The following is an 18,150-nucleotide window of genomic DNA, read 5'->3' on the forward strand; positions in this document are numbered from 1 at the left end:
TTAGGTCAGCTAGGTAGGGAGGTGCCAGTCCTTGAACAATTTTATAGGCTATTAGCAGAACCTTAAAATCTGATCTCACTGGGACAGGAAGCCAGTTAAGGGATGCCAAAATGGATGTAATGTGGTCAAACTTTCTGCTTTGTGTCAAAACTCTGGCAGCAGCATTTTGAACCAGTTGGAGTCCCCTAATGCTGGACTGCGGTAAACCAGAAAATAGAATATTGTAGTAGTCCAATCTAGAAGAAACAAATGCATGAATCAGGGTCTCAGCATCAGCCACAGACAGGATGGGACGAATCTTCGCTATATTTTGCAGGTGGAAGAAAGCAGTCCTTGTAATATCTCTAATGTGGAGGTCAAAGGACAATGTAGGATCAAAAATTACCCCAAGGTCCCTCACTTTGTCAGTGTGATGTATGACACACGAGCCTAGGCTAAGCGTTAACTGGTCAAATTGATGCCGATGTCTCACTGGACCAAGAACCATCATTTCACTCTTAACAAAGTTTAAAAGTAGGACGTTGCTAGACATCCAGGTTCTCACTGATGCAAGACAATCTTCTAAGGAATTTATGTGGATGAGATTATCAGCAGTTATGGCATGTATAACTGAGTATCATTAGCATAGCAGTGAAAGGTAAACCCAAAACGCTATTTTACATTATTTGTTATTTTTACATTGCATTGTTTTGTACTATCACCGTGTTGATGGTATTGTGCAGTCCATATTGTGGCTCACTATCACAGTGGTGATGACCATGACAGCGGTGTACTACCCACCTGTAATGTCACCTCATTAAGATTTTAGAATCATGATATTTGGCACATTTCAGTTCCAGTTTTGGCCACCAGAGGACTGGGTCTCTGAAATGTTGGGTACATTATATGAAGACCTCTGACATGAAGACCTCAAACAAGTTCAGTGTTGGATGGGTTTCATTATCTCCTGCTGTTCGAAGGCCCAGAGGGAGATTATGTCGTGGTGATTTCTGTCTCTGTCTGTCTGTCCTTCTGTCCATCCCAAATAGGGTGTAAGTGTTCTGAAATCAACTCCTCTCACACTTTTAGGAGGAATCTCATGAAACTTGGTTCAAGTTCTTGTTTTAGGTTGTAATATGCATATTTTCATATCATTCCAGTTGGGCTCATTGTACCAGAGTTATAGCCCTTGATTAACAAAGGTAGAGTTTGTCAGTTTCATACTTGGGCGCCTGCATTCTGAAATCAACTTCTCTCATATTTTTAGTAGGAATTTCGTGTAACTTGGTACAAATCCTTGTTATAGGTTGATACTATGCATATTGTAATATTTCACAAGATTGACACATTTTTATCAGAGTTATGGCCCTTGATTAACAAACCTAGACTGCCAGTTTCATGAGTTGGTGCCTCTATTTTGAAATCAGCTCTACTCACATTTTTAGGAGGGATTTCTTGGAACAATTCCTTGAAATGTTATCAGTATGTAGAAAGTACTTGTACCAAAGCAGTATTTGCCAGTGGGGGATATTATGCTCTCAGACCACTCTTGTTTCTAATTGTGGCCACCAGAGGTACAGTTCTCTGAAACATTGTGTACACTGTATCATAAAAACAATGTTTTGCATCAAGATGAAACTTAGTACATATTGTCACCTTACTATGACCTCAAACTTGTTTGGTGTTGGACCTGTTGTGATTCTAGTTGTGGCCACAAGGGTGTAGAGCCTCAAACCATATGTATGCCAAAACTCCACAAGAGCTTAATGGATTATGATCAGACTTATTACTCTAAATTATATGTTGCTAATGCCTTGCATACATTTGAGGATAGGCTCTACGACACAGGATAGGTTCAGTATTGTCCTTGTTGTAATTTTCAATGATGAATATCAGAGTATATCTTGCAGTATTTCTACAATGGGCTTTCGAAGTGGGCAGTGACTGTGCTGCAGATGTGCAATGAGTTATTTCATCTGTAAGTCACACTGCAGGGCAGCACATGTTGGACAGCAGTAGTCACGTCTGATGTGTTGCTCTATATTTGGCTGCAGGATAAATCGTACCAGTTTAGAGATCAGTTTTAGCTGGCAGAACCTCTGACGTGCCACTTCTCCCCTGACTGGTACCATTTACCGCTGCTCCATCGGGCTTTGAAGTTCAAAGAACAGACTGACAGCTGCACATACCTGCTGCTGCTGCAGTCCTGACAACACACACAAGAGCTACACGAAAACAAAGCAACACTGCAGCAATTATTATCCCTCTTAATTAGTATGCACTTCATCACAAATGTGTTGAGCCTGAAGTTGTCTTCATGTTTTGTTTGAGTATTTATTGAAAATTCAAATATATTCATTTTACCCTCATGTGGAACCAAGTAATGACACATTTGTTCAGAAGGACTGCATTTCTATAGCACTTTTCCATCTAGCAGATGTTCAAAAGGCTTTACAGTGATGCCTCACATTGACTGTATAATCCCAACCAAGGCAGGTACCCATTTTTGCCACTGGGCGGAATACCCAAAAGATTAATTTGCTATCAAAGTAGTTTTCATTGTTGAGCCACTTGGCACAAGTTTGTGACAGCGACAACTCAGATTTTCCTTAAGGCCCTACCACACCTTGATGATTTAGCCAGCATTATGCCGACCTTATTAAAAAATGATGGCATACGTCCAGTAAGTTAAGGGTAAGTTGTTTTTTTTTATATATAAGTTAAGAGTAAGTTGAAGCACATTGAAACACATTGAAGTTTGCTGATATATCCTGATACGCTCAGCTCCTCAAAAAATTTTGGGTATGCTGAAAATTTTCAACAAGTGTCACCGTGTGACTCATATGTCCCGCACATGCTGGACATAAGTTGTAGGTAAGTTATGTGATTGTTGGCAGACGTTTCTTGTAATTTACTCATAAGTCTAAATCCGTCCATTAATGCTGCTCACCCATATTGGCCTCTCTTCATTGGCTCCCTGTTAATTCTAGAATAGAATTTAAAATTCTTCTTCTTACTTATAAGGTTTTGAATAATCAGGTCCCATCTTATCTTAGGGACCTCATAGTACCATATCACCCCAATAGAGCGCTTCGCTCTCAGACTGAAGGCTAACTTGTAGTTCCTAGGGTTTGTAAGAGTAGAATGGGAGGCAGAGCTTTCAGCTTTCAGGCTCCTCTCCTGTGGAACCAGCTCCCAATTCGGATCAGGGAGACAGTCACCCTCTCTACTTTTAAGATTAAGCTTAAAACTTTCCTTTTTGCTAAAGCTTATAGTTAGGGCTGGATCAGGTGACCCTGAACCATCCCTTAGTTATGCTGCTATAGACTTAGACTGCTGGGGGGTTCCCATGATGCACTGAGTGTTTCTTTCTCTTTTTGCTCTGTATGCACCACTCTGCATTTAATCATTAGTGATTGATCTCTGCTCCCCTCCACAGCATGTCTTTTTCCTGATTCTCTCCCCTCAGCCCCAACCAGTCCCAGCAGAAGACTGCCCCTCCCTGAGCCTGGTTCTGCTGGAGGTTTCTTCCTGTTAAAAGGGAGTTTTTCCTTCCCGCTGTCGCCAAGTACTTGCTCATAGGGGGTCGTTTTGACCGTTGGGGTTTTTCTGTAATTATTGTATGGCTTTTGCCTTACAATATAAAGCGCCTTGGGGCAACTGTTTGTTGTGATTTGGCGCTATATAAATAAAATTGATTTGATTTGATTGGCTGAAAGCTGCGGTCTCTATGCAGAACGACTGTTTCATTCACACACAGAGTAAATCTGACCTGTTCAGTTCAGTCCAATTCACCATCACAGACGGACATGAATCCACATAAAGCGCCTGATTTTTGAAAATGACCTCTGAAAATCCTTTAATTTGTGGTTGGAAACGTTAGCATTTTAAAGCAAGTCCCTCGGTGGTTTCTCCTGCTGCAGGTGCATTTCTCATGCCGGTGCTGCGCTCTGAACACACAGAAGCGCTGTGATGATTTAAACTTTTAAAGCGCTGTCGCTGTGGTGTGATCATCAGATGACCTGATCGATCAGGGTGATCACGCCTGATTAATGCGCCGTTTAAACATTTAAAGCACTATCACTGCCGGTGATCACCACACCGACAGATCACACCAACAGATCAGCACTTCCTTCAGATCACACCTGATTGCGGTCGACTGGCGCTTTAAAAGTTTCATTCTTCAGGTCTGTGATGACCTGATTAGACCTGATCATTCGCTGATTAGGGCCGCTGATCAGGAAGTAGCCAGCGCTTTCAACATTTAAAGAGACAGCACTCCATTAATTCACGGGCAGCATTTCCCACAGCCAGTCCACTCATCAGCATTCTGTACACAATGAAAATGGTCCACCAAGATACAAAATGAATATTAAAAAAATAAAATAATGTTAAATTATCCTCTTTATGATGCACACCACATGGTGCAGTACCGAGCAGAACCATTGGGTGTAAATGGGGCTGTCGGCAGACACTGGATAATCATAAAGGTGTGACAACTGCAGTAATTTATTAGATGTACGACAGCGTGCGCCAGAGTTTTTAAATACGGGTGGCATACGGAGGCTAAATCGTCAAGGTGTGACAGGGCCTTTAATGTCGGTTCACAAGAAGTACCTATGACCAAATAAACACAGTTTTTTGAAGGCAAAATTCTCTTTGGTGACCCTGACAAAGATCACTGAAGGTCCTTTTGTGTAACATGTCCTTGTGACTCCGACGTAATATATTGTTTGTCTGTCATGCTGGTTACATGTCATGTCTATTGCAGTTCAGGGTTCTCACCAGGATTTTTTTTCACAGCATAGGGGGTAACTTAGCGGCATGAAGAGCGTTGCAGGTGCGAGTATTGTAGGTATAATGTATAATGTTTAACATGGGGTTTGAATGGTGATTGACTCGCTATTGGAGCCAGCTTCAAGTAGCCATTTGAGCAACTGTAGGTTTTGGCACTTTTGCCTTGGCTTCATTTTTCAGCCCCACACTTTGTTGCTTCATCTGGACTCCTGCTTCCTCTGTGACACACCCCAAATATTGCTCAGTACATTAATGTGAAACAGGTTACAACGTCCTGCTGTGGTTGCATGACTATGTTTTGCATCAAGATTAGCATTTAAGATGCACAACCATTTGGCAGTCTGGTTATTTATTTATTTATTTACTTTGAATCATACCTTTCTCTCGTTTTCGGTCAAAGTTTTGTTGTTTTTTTCCTTGTAACTAGCCTGAGATCTGCCAGTTGCTCCAACATTTCAGACTTCAGTGTCAGAACGATCAGCTTTTTGGGTTTGAGAAATTGTTCACATTTCTGTGTGCACTTTTAACAAAATGTTGTAATCAACACAGTTTCCCTTGCCAGATGTATTCAGAGATGCATTCAAATGAGGAAATATGTTCATTACAAAATACATCTGGGCTTATTTTCAGAATTCCTTAATTTTAATGGCATTTTGAAGCTCACACTGGATTTAATTTGTCTGAAAATTAACAGCAAATTTAATCCTATGATAACACATACTTTTTTTATTCTCACAGTTCAAACACTTATTTTAGATTGTATTAATAGTTGTCTGATGTTTAATAAGGTGTATGAACACTTTATGCCAGTTATAGTAAACATATGACAATATTATCTGTTTGTACTTTAAAGAACAGACTACATGGAAAACATTTAAAGTAATTTAATGCTGAAAACAGCTGCTTTATTGCTTATCGCAAAGCCTGTTACAACATATACAGTGCATCCAGAAAGTATTCACAGCGCTTCACTTTGTCCACAATTTTTATGTTACAGTCTTATTCCAAAATGCACTGTAAAACTCAATGAGTTAGTTGAACTCAAACCATTTGAGGAAACCGATTGCCTTAAACCATTTGAGTTTGCCAACTTAAATAAAATCATTTTCAAAAATTTAATTGTTAAAGTTTTAGTAACTTAACAATTTATAGTTAATTAAACTTATGTAAATCTAGTTTATGTTTTTCAATTAAAAAAGTGACAAAAAATATCTGCCTAAAAATTTGCATTACATTTTGGATTAGATTTTTTTTTTTTTATGCATTCTTTGGTTTACTTGTTGACTCTGTGTTGGGTTGTTATGACCCTCGGGACACGAACTCACTCTCCGACATGGAAGTCGGACTCTCTAACCAGAAGGCTAAAACCCAGGACTCTGGACTTGTAACCAGACAATTCTTTTGAGCTGTTGGGAGTGAGGTTTACTAACTACATCTGCACAGTGACACCTGCTGGACTCCGTTACATAAACTCAATTAAAATGAGTGAATGGAATGCACTGGAAATACATCACCAACACTTAAATGCCCGCAAACTTTAAATGCACTTAAAGGAACTGAGTTGTTATGACAACAGTTCATTTTTGAGTTAGTTTAATTCATGGAAATGAGTGACTATAACTTTTTTCAAAGTTTGAATTACATTACTTAATTATTGTATTAAAATAGAGTGTTTGGTTTAACAGTGTGGATGAAAATCATTTCCCCCCCTCAAACCTCTAACACAATACCCCATAATGACAATGTGATTTTTTTTTTTTTTAGATTTTTGCAACTTTATAAAAAAAATGGGGGGGGGGATAAATCCCCCCCTCAAAACCCCCCACATCATTAACTATAGGTTTTTCCCATTTTTGTCATTAGTTCATCCAAAGGCGGGAAAAAATCCAAAAAGTTAAATCATCATAATCAACATGCATGTGCTGTGACCGTGTCAAATCCTGTGGTCAAAGTTCACACTTACCCACTTTAGTACTTTAGTAAATAAAGCATAGACGCAGCATTAAAGGACTGTTCGATCCATTTATATCTTTCCCTTCAAGTTAAATTAGCAGCTTTAAGCAGAGTTAAAGCAGCACGCCTGGTCCACCTTGTTCCATGGATGATACACGTGGGATGCAAATGTGGAAATAGCAAATTTGCTCAGCACAGCAGTGGAAACAAGGCACCCCAGATCACATTTGCGCTCCAGCTTTTCTAGCATAATTGCAAGATCCCAAAGGGCGTGCTGAGCGGACTACAGTAGTATGTTAGAATTATTATTTTTGCTTTTATCTGTTACATATCCAAATAAACCCAGACAAATATTTGATAATGTATTGTCAACAGTGCCCTCCAAAAGTATTGGGCCCCTTGTTTTTTCACACATTTAAATTTGTTTATGCCATTTCAAATACAAAAATTCAATCAGGCTTCCCAAAATACAAATTTCTAAAAATATGTCTCTTAAACTCAAACTCAAAGCAAATCTCTACAACTTGATATAAATTAATTAAAAATATAAAAGCCAATATAATGGGCTAATCAGTCAATCAATGAACCACCTTAATAACAAAAAACACAACAAATTAACAGAGAATTAAACAGTCTAAATCTCAATCCTGAACAGCTGAGATTATTCCTCAGGTCTGACATCCTCTGTGAGCAGGACCAGAATCCTGTCAGGATCTCTGGCTGCTCTCCCTCAGTTCAGCTCGTTGCTAAATAATAGATGTTGTTTTGCTGAAATAATGCTCAATGCGTATCTAATGCACATTACGATCCTTTTAACCTAATGCAAGTGATGAGCCTTCGGCTGTGGTACTGACCCGCTGACTCCACAGATAACTCGTCTCGAGCATTCAGGGTTTAGTTACATTAGATCACCATTAGTAGTTAATTTATATGGTTTGAACTTTTAGTGTTTACCTAAAGGATGATTAATTTATGGGATGATGTCATATTGAGGTAAAGACAAAAGCAGTTTTATTATTGTGGCGACTTATTTTGCGGCTCATTGAGTTATTTTTTTCAGTTGAGGTCACAAGAGGCATTTTGTAGTAAGCGGGATGTTTATGATTCAGAATATTTAAACTTTCACTGAGGAGAAACAGCTGATGCTGTCAAAAGGCACCATTACTTTCCTCATGTTGTAAGAGAAAACGTGTCAAAGCCAGAGATCAGAATTCAGTGGGGAATTTGCACAAATTACAGGTTTAGAGTTCCTCGTAAAATTTATATCTACTTCCTTTCTGACACCATTTCACTAGGCTTTTCCAAAGCCTAAGCATGCATGTTATAAAATGCACTGAGTGCATGACTAGGAACACACCCCCGCTGTTGAACACAATAACTGAAAAATAACAAAAGCTACCATCAGATTCAAAGGGCATATAATGAGGATCAACTGGTGAGAAGTTGGTTAATTTGATGCACCATATCAATCCAATGCTTGTGTAATATCCAAAACAAACACTACCACCTACTGAATGGTTGATGGAAATTTGGAGCAGGTGTGGTAGAAGCTGCATGTTTGTCCATTTCTTTTGTTTCCAAAGCCTAGGTCTGGTGTCCACCACTGCTGCTTGTACAGTAATTATCCTTTCAATAACTTGAGTGACACCAAAATCACCATTGGTTGATGAAGTGACCTCTTTTTTTTTTTTATGAGTGTGTGATGAAATCATATTACGTATACTGTTTGATCCTCCAGTTGGAGCTGTCACCTATAATTAAATTTCTTGGAGAAGTTGGGTTTGAGTCTAGGAGGATTTCTCTAGATTTTGAGCCAGATGTGGATCTCGAATCATTCATAATTAATATTTTTGTAATGTCTCCCATTGATTTCCTTTTTATTTGTTCTGTTGTGAAACAGTACTGCCAGTTTTCTATTTATTCATCTGTCAGCAAGAAATTGGGTGGAATGATGAATCCCATCAAAAGATAGAAACCTAAAAAATGTGGATGTGGATTAAAAAAAAATAAAATAAATAAAAGCTGATTTGTCTGCACATACTGAACAAACTGACTGTTGCAAGGAGCATAAATTGTTTGTTTGCAATTTGTTCATGCCACTTGAAAGATCTACCAAAAAAGGAGAGCTGCTGCTGACTACTTTATCCTGAGACTAGATCTGGATCTGCAGTCTATCTATAGCCAGAATATGCCAACAGCAAGCAGTGCACATCATACTTGTGAAGCCATGTCATGGGACCGCTTTCACTCCCTCGCCCTCTCCCTCTCTCTTTCTCTGTATCATCACAATCATTGTGCAAAAATGTTGGCCTTTCCCATATATTAAGCAGCCAGTTATTTTCATTGTGCCTGCTCACAGTGGCTGATGCAGAGTTATTTTATTGGTTTAGGATATGGGAAAGAGGATGGAGGATTTTTGGTTCGTGCCACTGTGGGAAAAGGAAAAGGCATGAGGAACTGGCCCATTGAGATCCACTCAGACTCCACACGGATACACAAATAGTGTGTGTGTGTGTGTGTGTGTGTGTGTGTGTGTGTTTGTGTATTGTTTGGATACGGGTAGACCAAAATAGCTATGTGTGGAAACTTTGAGTTCTTCTTGTTGAGGCGTTATCAAAGGCTGGGAATGAGAGCGAAGCTTCTTTAGTGTTCAGTTGTGGAGGGAAGACCAAAGAAATGCTTATCAAAGAGGGATTATTTCAGGCCGGCGATCCTGTGCACGTCTTTGCATCGGAGGGCGTGTTGGGTGGCTCTTGAGTTGGTATTTGTACTCTGAGATGCCTCAGATGTTGTTTTGATGCTCGTCCAAAATTCTCCCAGCACCCTGCAAGACTCGGTGCCTGAGGTGTTTATTCAAGAGCATAGAGGATTAAGAACTGTAACATAGCGTGGAAATAAACTGGGCATGATGGTTTGATAGACATCAGTGGTTTTTCAGGAATTACTGAATGCCCAGATGTGGAGTGTGTCACTATTTATACTAGATGTTGTTACGATGATGTGCCACACTTGAATATTGATGCCAGCCATGGTAAATGTCTCCAGACGTGATCACACAATCATGCTAACCATGGATAACGGTAGTGTTAGCATCAATAATGTTTGAGCTGTGCTCACATTATTGCAAAAAACAAACAAACAAAAAACTTTTTGCCTGTATCTCCTCTACTTTTGTGCATGTGCAGAGGAATGCTATGTACACTGCAGAGACGCACCATATATAGGTCAAATTTGTTGAACTCTTTGTATTTGGAGCAGCTTGTTCTGCGTTGTGTTGTTGACTCCTCCCCTTCGCTCCGCTTGGAACGTGAACTCACAATCTCCATAATGGGAGGCGGACACTTTGACTAGTCAGCAAAAACCAGGGCTCTAGCCTGAGCTGTCAGGGAAGTGAGGCCTATTGAGTATTGCACAGCGACTCCTGCTGGCCTTCATCACATATGTGCAGCCAATGAGTATAGCATGGTGCAGTGAATAATATGAGTTGTACTTTCCAGGTTTGTGCAACAAAACACAAACCTGCAATGGAAAATGTCGACTTTCAAATACAACTGCCTGGTGTGTTATTATAAAAAATTGTTTCAAGTCTGGAATAAGTGTAGCTAATGTAGTCAAACTAATGGCACAGCTAATACTAATAATGCTTAGCAATAGCTGCAGAGAAGAAGAAAGTATTATATCACAATCAGGTGTGAGGTGATAAACATCTGCACAGTTTGATGCAGTGTGCAGAAAGCAAGAGCACAATATTGTGAACACACCTGTAGCATCAGTCACAGTTAAAATCAGCCTCGGTTATCGCCAGTTATATCGATCTATGACCGTGAACAACTTTGTCACTAACAGGCCACTAAAAGAGGCATCGTAACATTCATTTAATCTTTTGGAATATGTGGAATGCCTTCATTATGTATATTATTGGAAAATAATTTAGTAAAAATAGTGAATTCATATACATACATCGATGGTGGTCTCTATTTTTGCATGACATGAATGCTCTCTGGTCGCAATTGCGTGAACTAATCTACATACATTAATTGATGCATTTGCCACCAGGTGGCATTTCAAGGCTGTAGAATGTACATCACTGTACATGGAGGGTTTCATGCTACGTGTGCTTTCTTGCTTTATCATTTACTAGCTCTGTGGTTCAGTGTCAAATAGCTCCTTATATTGTCTGCTGCACGGAAACACTGAGGTTATAGGTAACGCGTACATTAATTTCACCCTTAAATGTTTTTTATTTTATCATCTGGAAGAAATAGGATACCTTTATTATGTACATTAATTCACGCAATTGCCACCAGGGGTCATTCATATTATGCAACACTACAGACCATCATCTGCGTAAGTATATCAAATCGGTGTTGTTATTCAATTATTCTCAAACCGGTACATTGTCAAATCCAGCGACCTATCATCTACAAACATGGATTGTGCGAAGCAGTCACAAATATCTATGAAATCTCACACCCGGGCACCATCATTTAATATGACCCGTTGTAATCAAATGTGGCATGTCATTTTATAAGTGGCAGTACTTTGCGTCCAGTGATTCTCAGAAAACTTGTTTTTCCTGTTCCAAGACATAAAGTGACGTTCAAAAGAAATAATTTTCAGATGTGAGCCTTTGAGGAATTAATAAAACACTCTGGTGAAATTATTTTAAGCTATAGTTCACTTTATTAAACACTTACAAATGGGATGTGTTTTATAAAAATAATTTAGTAATACAGGGTTATTATATGATAATTGTATAGTATACAAATAATGAATGTTTCAGCTTTCACCGAATTAAATATTTGCTCCATTGAAAGAATGTAAAAACATTCATTATTTGTTTTATATAACAGCTAAAATAGATCCTTGTCATTTGATATTTTATTAATTTATAAACAACAGAAAAGGGACTCTCATTTTGGTGTTCCACTGTAATGTGTAGTCCAGTGATGCTGTGCACTGACATTGGACCTCCATGAAAAAGACTTTGTGTAGTTCCTCAGTCCAGCCAAAAATCACATCAACGTTTCATGTGAACAGCTCTTCATGCATCCAGACGGCTTACAGGGGAGTGGATTTTGTGTGTGTGTGTAGCAACATCAGTTAGCTCAATCAAATCATCATGTCGTGTCCCCCCGCACGCGTGTGCACACACAACCGGTTCAGCCGAATGTGTGCATCCTCAGTGCAGCGAAAAAAAAATCACGTCAGAAAAGAGTCCAGCTTTTCTTTCTCTCTTCCTGCTAACAGACAGCACAATGGATTTGTTTTGTGTGTGTGTATGTGTGTGTGTGTGTGTGTGTGTGTGTGTGTGTGTGTGTATGTGTGTCTTACAAGAATTAGCAGCATCAGTTAACTCAATCAAATTATGTCTCTGGAGAGTTGTTGCCCCACCCATGCGCGCACACACACGCAACCTGGTCGGCACTTGTGCGTGCGTGCGCTACCAAAAACAGACTGTGTACATCCTCAGTGCAGCAAAAAAAAAAATCACGTCAGAAATGAGTCCAGCTTTTTCTCTCTTCCTGCTAACAGCCTCCAGGCAACACAGTGGATTTGTTTTGTGTGTGCGTGCACGTACTCATGCATGCGCATGTGTGATCACGTGCACGCATGTGTGATCACGTGTGCGCGCACATGTAAGTGTGTGTGTGCAGAGTGCAATGGTACCAAAGGTATGGAACAATATTTGCACTTTAAATGGAACCAATCTAAATGCAATGCAACACAAATGAGATGAATTAATCCATGTCATGTGACATACAAAGCACCAATCAAATGATAAGGAGCCACTCAGCCGTTATATAATTATGGTTAAAGTAATTGTATAGTTATATAATAAGCCCATTCAGATGTAAATTCAGATATAACTGCAGTCTAAAGTCTCCAATGTGTAAATGAGATTATCACTCTGGTTTTAGGCTGTGATGACAGGTTGTATGTCTAAAAATGTTTTAAAAAGCTCAGCCAAGCTTTGCTGTTATTTTATTGTAATAGTTGTTAGTCAGCAGAGCCCCAGTGAAACACGGGCGGGAGTCTGATGTGTTGAAAACTGAACCAGGTCTGAGCAGAGCTGATCTGTACAACAGGTGGTCTGATGAAACTAAATATTTCACACGACGACGTGACTCCCTGCTCCCCCACCCGTCTCCCCTGTGTGGTCCGCTATGATCCCCTCAACTGTATTTACATTCTTTATTCCTTCCTTCGTCTCCTTGTCTTTGTAAATCATTAATTCTTATGGCATGTTGAGTGAACTCTGCAGGCATCTGGCTGCAGCACCCTGGGGATCAGTGCTGTGTTTAAGTGTGCCTTAGGGAAAGTGTTTGGCAGGTCAGTAAGACTAGTTGACCTTGTTTTGTCACATGCATCGTGGTAATGTTTGGCTCATTGTCGTCGCTGCAGCTGCTGCTGTCTGTCACTTTCTCCAACACTTTGTAATTAAGACATTACCTGAGAAGCAACACAGGCTGCGCAGAGAAAAAAAAAAATCAGAGATATCTGGACACCTTGTGTTATATATTTAATGCATCGTATCTGACACAGATAAATGACATCTGAATTACAAGTCTGTTTACTCGTCCCATGTTGATCCATTCACATCAAAACCTCATGTAATTCATCTGGAGTCTATTTTCTGCAGATGCTATTTCTGAATGGTGCTATTGGCCAGTGCATTCTGCTGCAGCCAACATACATGGAATGGAGCCATTTGCTCAGCTAAAGTCATACCAGCAAGCCTAGAGGTACACTCATTAGAGCACAAACCTGTGCTAAGGGCCAACAGGATCTCAATAAACCGACATTAACCTCAGTAAAATGCAACCATCATATTTCATGATAAATGTTAACTAGAGGTGCAATGAATTACACACACACACACACACACACACACACACACACACACACACACACACACACACACACACACACACACACACACACACACACACACACACACACACACACACACACACAAAAATCAAGATTCGGATTATATTACAGTTTTTAGTCATGGATCAGATCATTTTTTCAGTGCAACAAAAAAAGAAGCGACAATACAACTTTGCTTTTTGAATGGGACACTACTTTGTAAAAGTCATGTTTCCAGAGTTTAGTGGACACCCAGCCACCTGGGCACCACACACGCTTCGCAAAGCGAGAGCGCAGTCCATACACCACTCTCAACTATTGATATTTCAGAGTGGCCTTTTATTGTGGCCAGCCTAAGGCACACCTGTGCAATAATCATGCTGTCGAATCAGCATCTTAATATGCCACACCTGTGAGGTGGGATGGATTATCTCGGCAAAGGAGAAGTGCTCATTAACACAGATTTAGACAGATTTGTGAACAATATTTGAGAGAAATAGGTCTTTTGTGTTATAAAAATGTTTCAGATCTTTGAATTCAGCTCATGAAAAATGGGAACAAAAATAAAAGTGTTCCATTTATATTTTTGTACAGTGTAGTTTGTCAGCTGTCACTTATTTGTCCCTCCTGAGACATGCTTTTGAATCAAAAGGTGTCACCATGTTGCTTTCCGGTTCTCAAAAAGCACGGGATACTTTGCTGTATTTTCATAAAACAGTAACTGTAAACCCGGCATTTCCCTATAGACCTTTTTGTCTTCTCTTCATAAGAAGAGCAGGTGTGCAGATGTTTTCTCTTATCTTGCAGGAGGTCGGTAAGTACCAGCCTGCAGTTGATTGTGAGGATTTAAACTGCTCGGTGTGTTTCAGCAGCAGATTGACAGTTATTTTTTTCATCTGTGTGCAAGATACTGAAGTGGTGCTATTGAACGATTGGTGTCATAAATATCAAATGTCACAACCAGTATCCTTCTTAGATCCAGACTTTCTTTCTCCCCCTTTGGTACATTTGCTTCGTCTTTCTCTTATCACGTCTTGCTCATCTATCTTATCTATTTTCCCACCCATACTCATTTGCTCTGTTGTATTTGCATCCGTACAAAGAGCAATTTGACTCAGGCATTTTTCCCATGCTCCCTTGCTCTCTCTCACTCTGTCTTGAAGTAGGACTGCTATGTCTGCTGCCGGTCGGGTCAGTGCACTGTAATTCTGCGGTATCATGTAAGCAAACAAGCCCGATCAGCCATTGTTGTTCTGAGATGTGACAGAGTTTGAAACCACGTCACCGAGCTGTCGCTTCATTTATCCATCACGTTTTGTTCCAAGTCATATATTTAGTGGTACGAATTTAAAAAATATGTTCCTTGCGTCTGCTTTGTGTGTGTGTGTTAGCAGTGGCCAATGCAAAATTCACAGCCAAACACATGCACAAGAAATCTCTGCAGCAGTGACTTGGACTTCTTTTAACCCCTCAAGTGACCAAGCTATTTTAGCCACGAAAATGACCGAGTGGGGTTATTCATGACCATGTTGACTTTATATTGGAATACTTCTATTTAAATGATTGTTTTATGGTTCTTCATATTTGTTTCACTCTCTAATATATTTGTCCATCATCCTTTTCATCCTCACTCTGGGCATCAAGAATCAGTTTCAGTGCTTGTGCAGCTGTAAATCTTGCTGTTCTAGGTCTGTTGACCAGGCTTCCCTGCAAAACTATAAAATATAATGATTAGAGTTGGCAAATTAACAATATCATCTAAGGCTATAATGTAGAAAATCTCATAGATCTTCCCGCGGTCATAAGTGACTCTGCACAAGTTCGGATTATACTTGCCATACAAATCGGTCCGATCCTTGCAAAATTCTATGAATAAATGCAGGACAAATAGATTGAGTTCATGGTAGGAACTTTTTCAGATTAAAATTAGACAAATTGTAAATGGACTGCATTTATATAGCACTTTTCCATCTGCATCAGACGCTCAAAGCACTTTACACACTAATGCCTCACATTCACCCCGATGTCAAGGTGCTGCCATACAAAGTACTCACTACACACTGGGAGCATCTAGGGAATTAAAGGACCTTGCCCAAGAGATCTAGTGATTTTCCAGTCAGGCTGGATTTGAACTGAGGATCCTCTGGTCTCAAGCCCAATGCTTTAACCACTAGAACATCACCTCCCCTAATGGTGCACAAAAATATGTGCCCAAGGTCATAAATAACCCCACTTGGTTGCTTGAGGGTTAAAGCGACAGTGTGTAGAATTTCATGACATCTAGTGTTGAGTTTGCAGATTACATTACGCTGTCATGACTCATGATTTTGTTTCCCCTTCAGATTTTCTTTTCTTTAGTGATGGAGATTCATGGTCCCTTGTCTTCTCTTGTAATAAGAAATAAGTATGATTGTCCATTTAACACAAATGAGGGTTGTATAACTTGTTAGCCTGGGCTAGCAACAGGTAGACACTGTATAGGAGAGCAACCACTGGTTTCTCTTACTTTTTCTTCAGTCTTTTGATCAGTCACTCATCATGTCACTGTAAAGTAGGGGTTGTAATAATGCATCGTGAATCCCGTTAATCATATTGAATCATATTTTTTCAAATTAGTATTGTGATGCCATGAAAAGTGAATTACTACATGGAAGAAATAATGACCTATTGTCGAAGGATCATAAATAATTCATCAGATACACAAATAGGAACCATTACATCAAGGATTATAATTTATACGTTATAAATTATACTCAGAATAATTTGTTTCTTTAAAGTTAAAACATTCACCACAGATTACTTTCTAGATAATTTGTGTGAACAGTTTTATAATTATGTATCGTGATGTGTACTGAATCGTGATTGGGGTATCATGATATGTATCACATTGTGGCACAAGTATATCATTACACTCCTACTGCCACATCCACCACATCATGGAATCATACGGGGTCTTAGATGGCAATCACTCAGGGAGACAGCTGGTCCAACCAATCTATCTGCTGCAGCCAGGTGAAACATGGACTTCCCCTTGTCTTTTTAAATTTGCTGGGTCCCTCAACACTGAGGTGCCTGTATGATGGATCTTGCCCAGAAAAACATGCCACATGGCCAGTGTCACAGCTGATGTTCTGTTGCATGTAGGGATGGGAGATATGGCCTTAAATTCACATTGCTATATACATTGCAGCCTCTTGCGATAATGATATATATCACAATATATAAATTATAGCAGAACTATTTCAGAACAGGTTACATAGACCCTAAGGAAAGCCAAACTGCTAGACTATCCGACTCTTTACAAGCTGGACAAAATCTATCTTCATATGTCATTAACTTGTGTGCCATGTGAGAGGGTCTTCTCCAAAACTAGAGAGGCAGTAACAAAGAAGAGAAACAGACACAAGCTTGACATCACTGAAATGATCTTGGGTTTAAATAAAAACCTTGAAGTGCCCAAATCTCCTTAATTTTGTACACCTCTTTTCATATGAGCCCCTAGTTGCACAAGCATTTCTCAGTTCATATCTCTGTTACATACAGTATTTTTTTTAACTTATTTTTTATTGACAGAAAGAAGTAGTAACGAACAAAGAACAAACTGGTACACAGTTACTCTGGCGGGGGGCGCCTCAAAGAGTCTAGATATCTTAGCAAACAGTCACTCATCCATGTTCTTTTTGTCGATTTATAGTGGTGGTGTCCTCTTCTTGTCTTCTATAATCAGTCCATTTCCTCCATTTAATCTCAAATTGTTCTTCTTGCAATCTCAGTTTGTGTGTAAGTTTCTCCATTATAAAAATTTCTTCCACAGTGCACCGCCACTGCCCCTCGGTCGGTGGCTCTGGTTTGTACCATAGTCTTGTAATTGTTTTTTTGCTTGCCGACAGCAATACCTTTACAAGATATTCATCCTTTTTTGAATTATGTTTTGTGTTAAATTCCCTAAGTAGAGCATCTTAAACGTTTTTGGTATTTTGTAACCTATTACCTTTTGTAGGCATTGCCATATTTTATCCCAATACCCTTTTATCTTTTGGCAGGCCCAAAATATGTGGGTATGGTCTGCATCTATATGCCCACATGCTCTCCAGCACTGTTGCTGTGTAGATACCATTACTTTCTGAGCTTTGGAGTTATGAAGAACCTAACCATATTCTTCCAATTGAATTCCCTCCAGATCCTGGAGCTAGTGGATGTGCACTGTGTTTTACAGATACTCTGCCATTCCTCCTCAGTTATTTCTTCGTTCAGTTCCTTTTCCCACTTGTCCTTAATATACAGAGAGGAGGATTTGTTGCACAACATCAAGTTTCTATATAAAGCTGAGATTACTTACATTTTTTCCTTTGTATGCTTTCCGGAATACCTCAATAATTTCATTGTTAGTGGCCACTTTTATCTCTTTCTCATAGTAATCCCTTATTTGCAGGTATCGATATTGGTCATTTTGTTCTAGTCTGAACCTATCCCGTAGCTTTTCAAAACTCTGTAGTCTGTCCTGATCCATCATTGTGCATATCGCTGTAATTCCTTTTTGTGACCATT

The 18,150-nt window shown here is 39.5% G+C and overlaps 1 protein-coding gene across 5 annotated transcripts in view; it reads left to right on the forward strand.

The window, feature by feature from the left end:
* Nucleotides 1-18,150, forward strand: part of mcamb (melanoma cell adhesion molecule b) — a 114,330-nt gene that overhangs the window by 25,163 nt on the left and 71,017 nt on the right. The window contains exon 2 of one of the 5 annotated variants that reach the window (XM_034169293.1): nt 4,278-4,286. The exons of the other annotated variants lie outside the window; for them this stretch is intronic. Within the exon in view, the coding sequence (XP_034025184.1) occupies nt 4,278-4,286 (9 nt within the window). The remainder of the gene's footprint in view (nt 1-4,277; nt 4,287-18,150) is intronic. 5 annotated transcript variants of the gene reach the window in all.

Source organism: Thalassophryne amazonica, chromosome 4 (genome assembly GCF_902500255.1).
Source record: "Thalassophryne amazonica chromosome 4, fThaAma1.1, whole genome shotgun sequence".
Taxonomy (NCBI): domain Eukaryota; kingdom Metazoa; phylum Chordata; class Actinopteri; order Batrachoidiformes; family Batrachoididae; genus Thalassophryne; species Thalassophryne amazonica.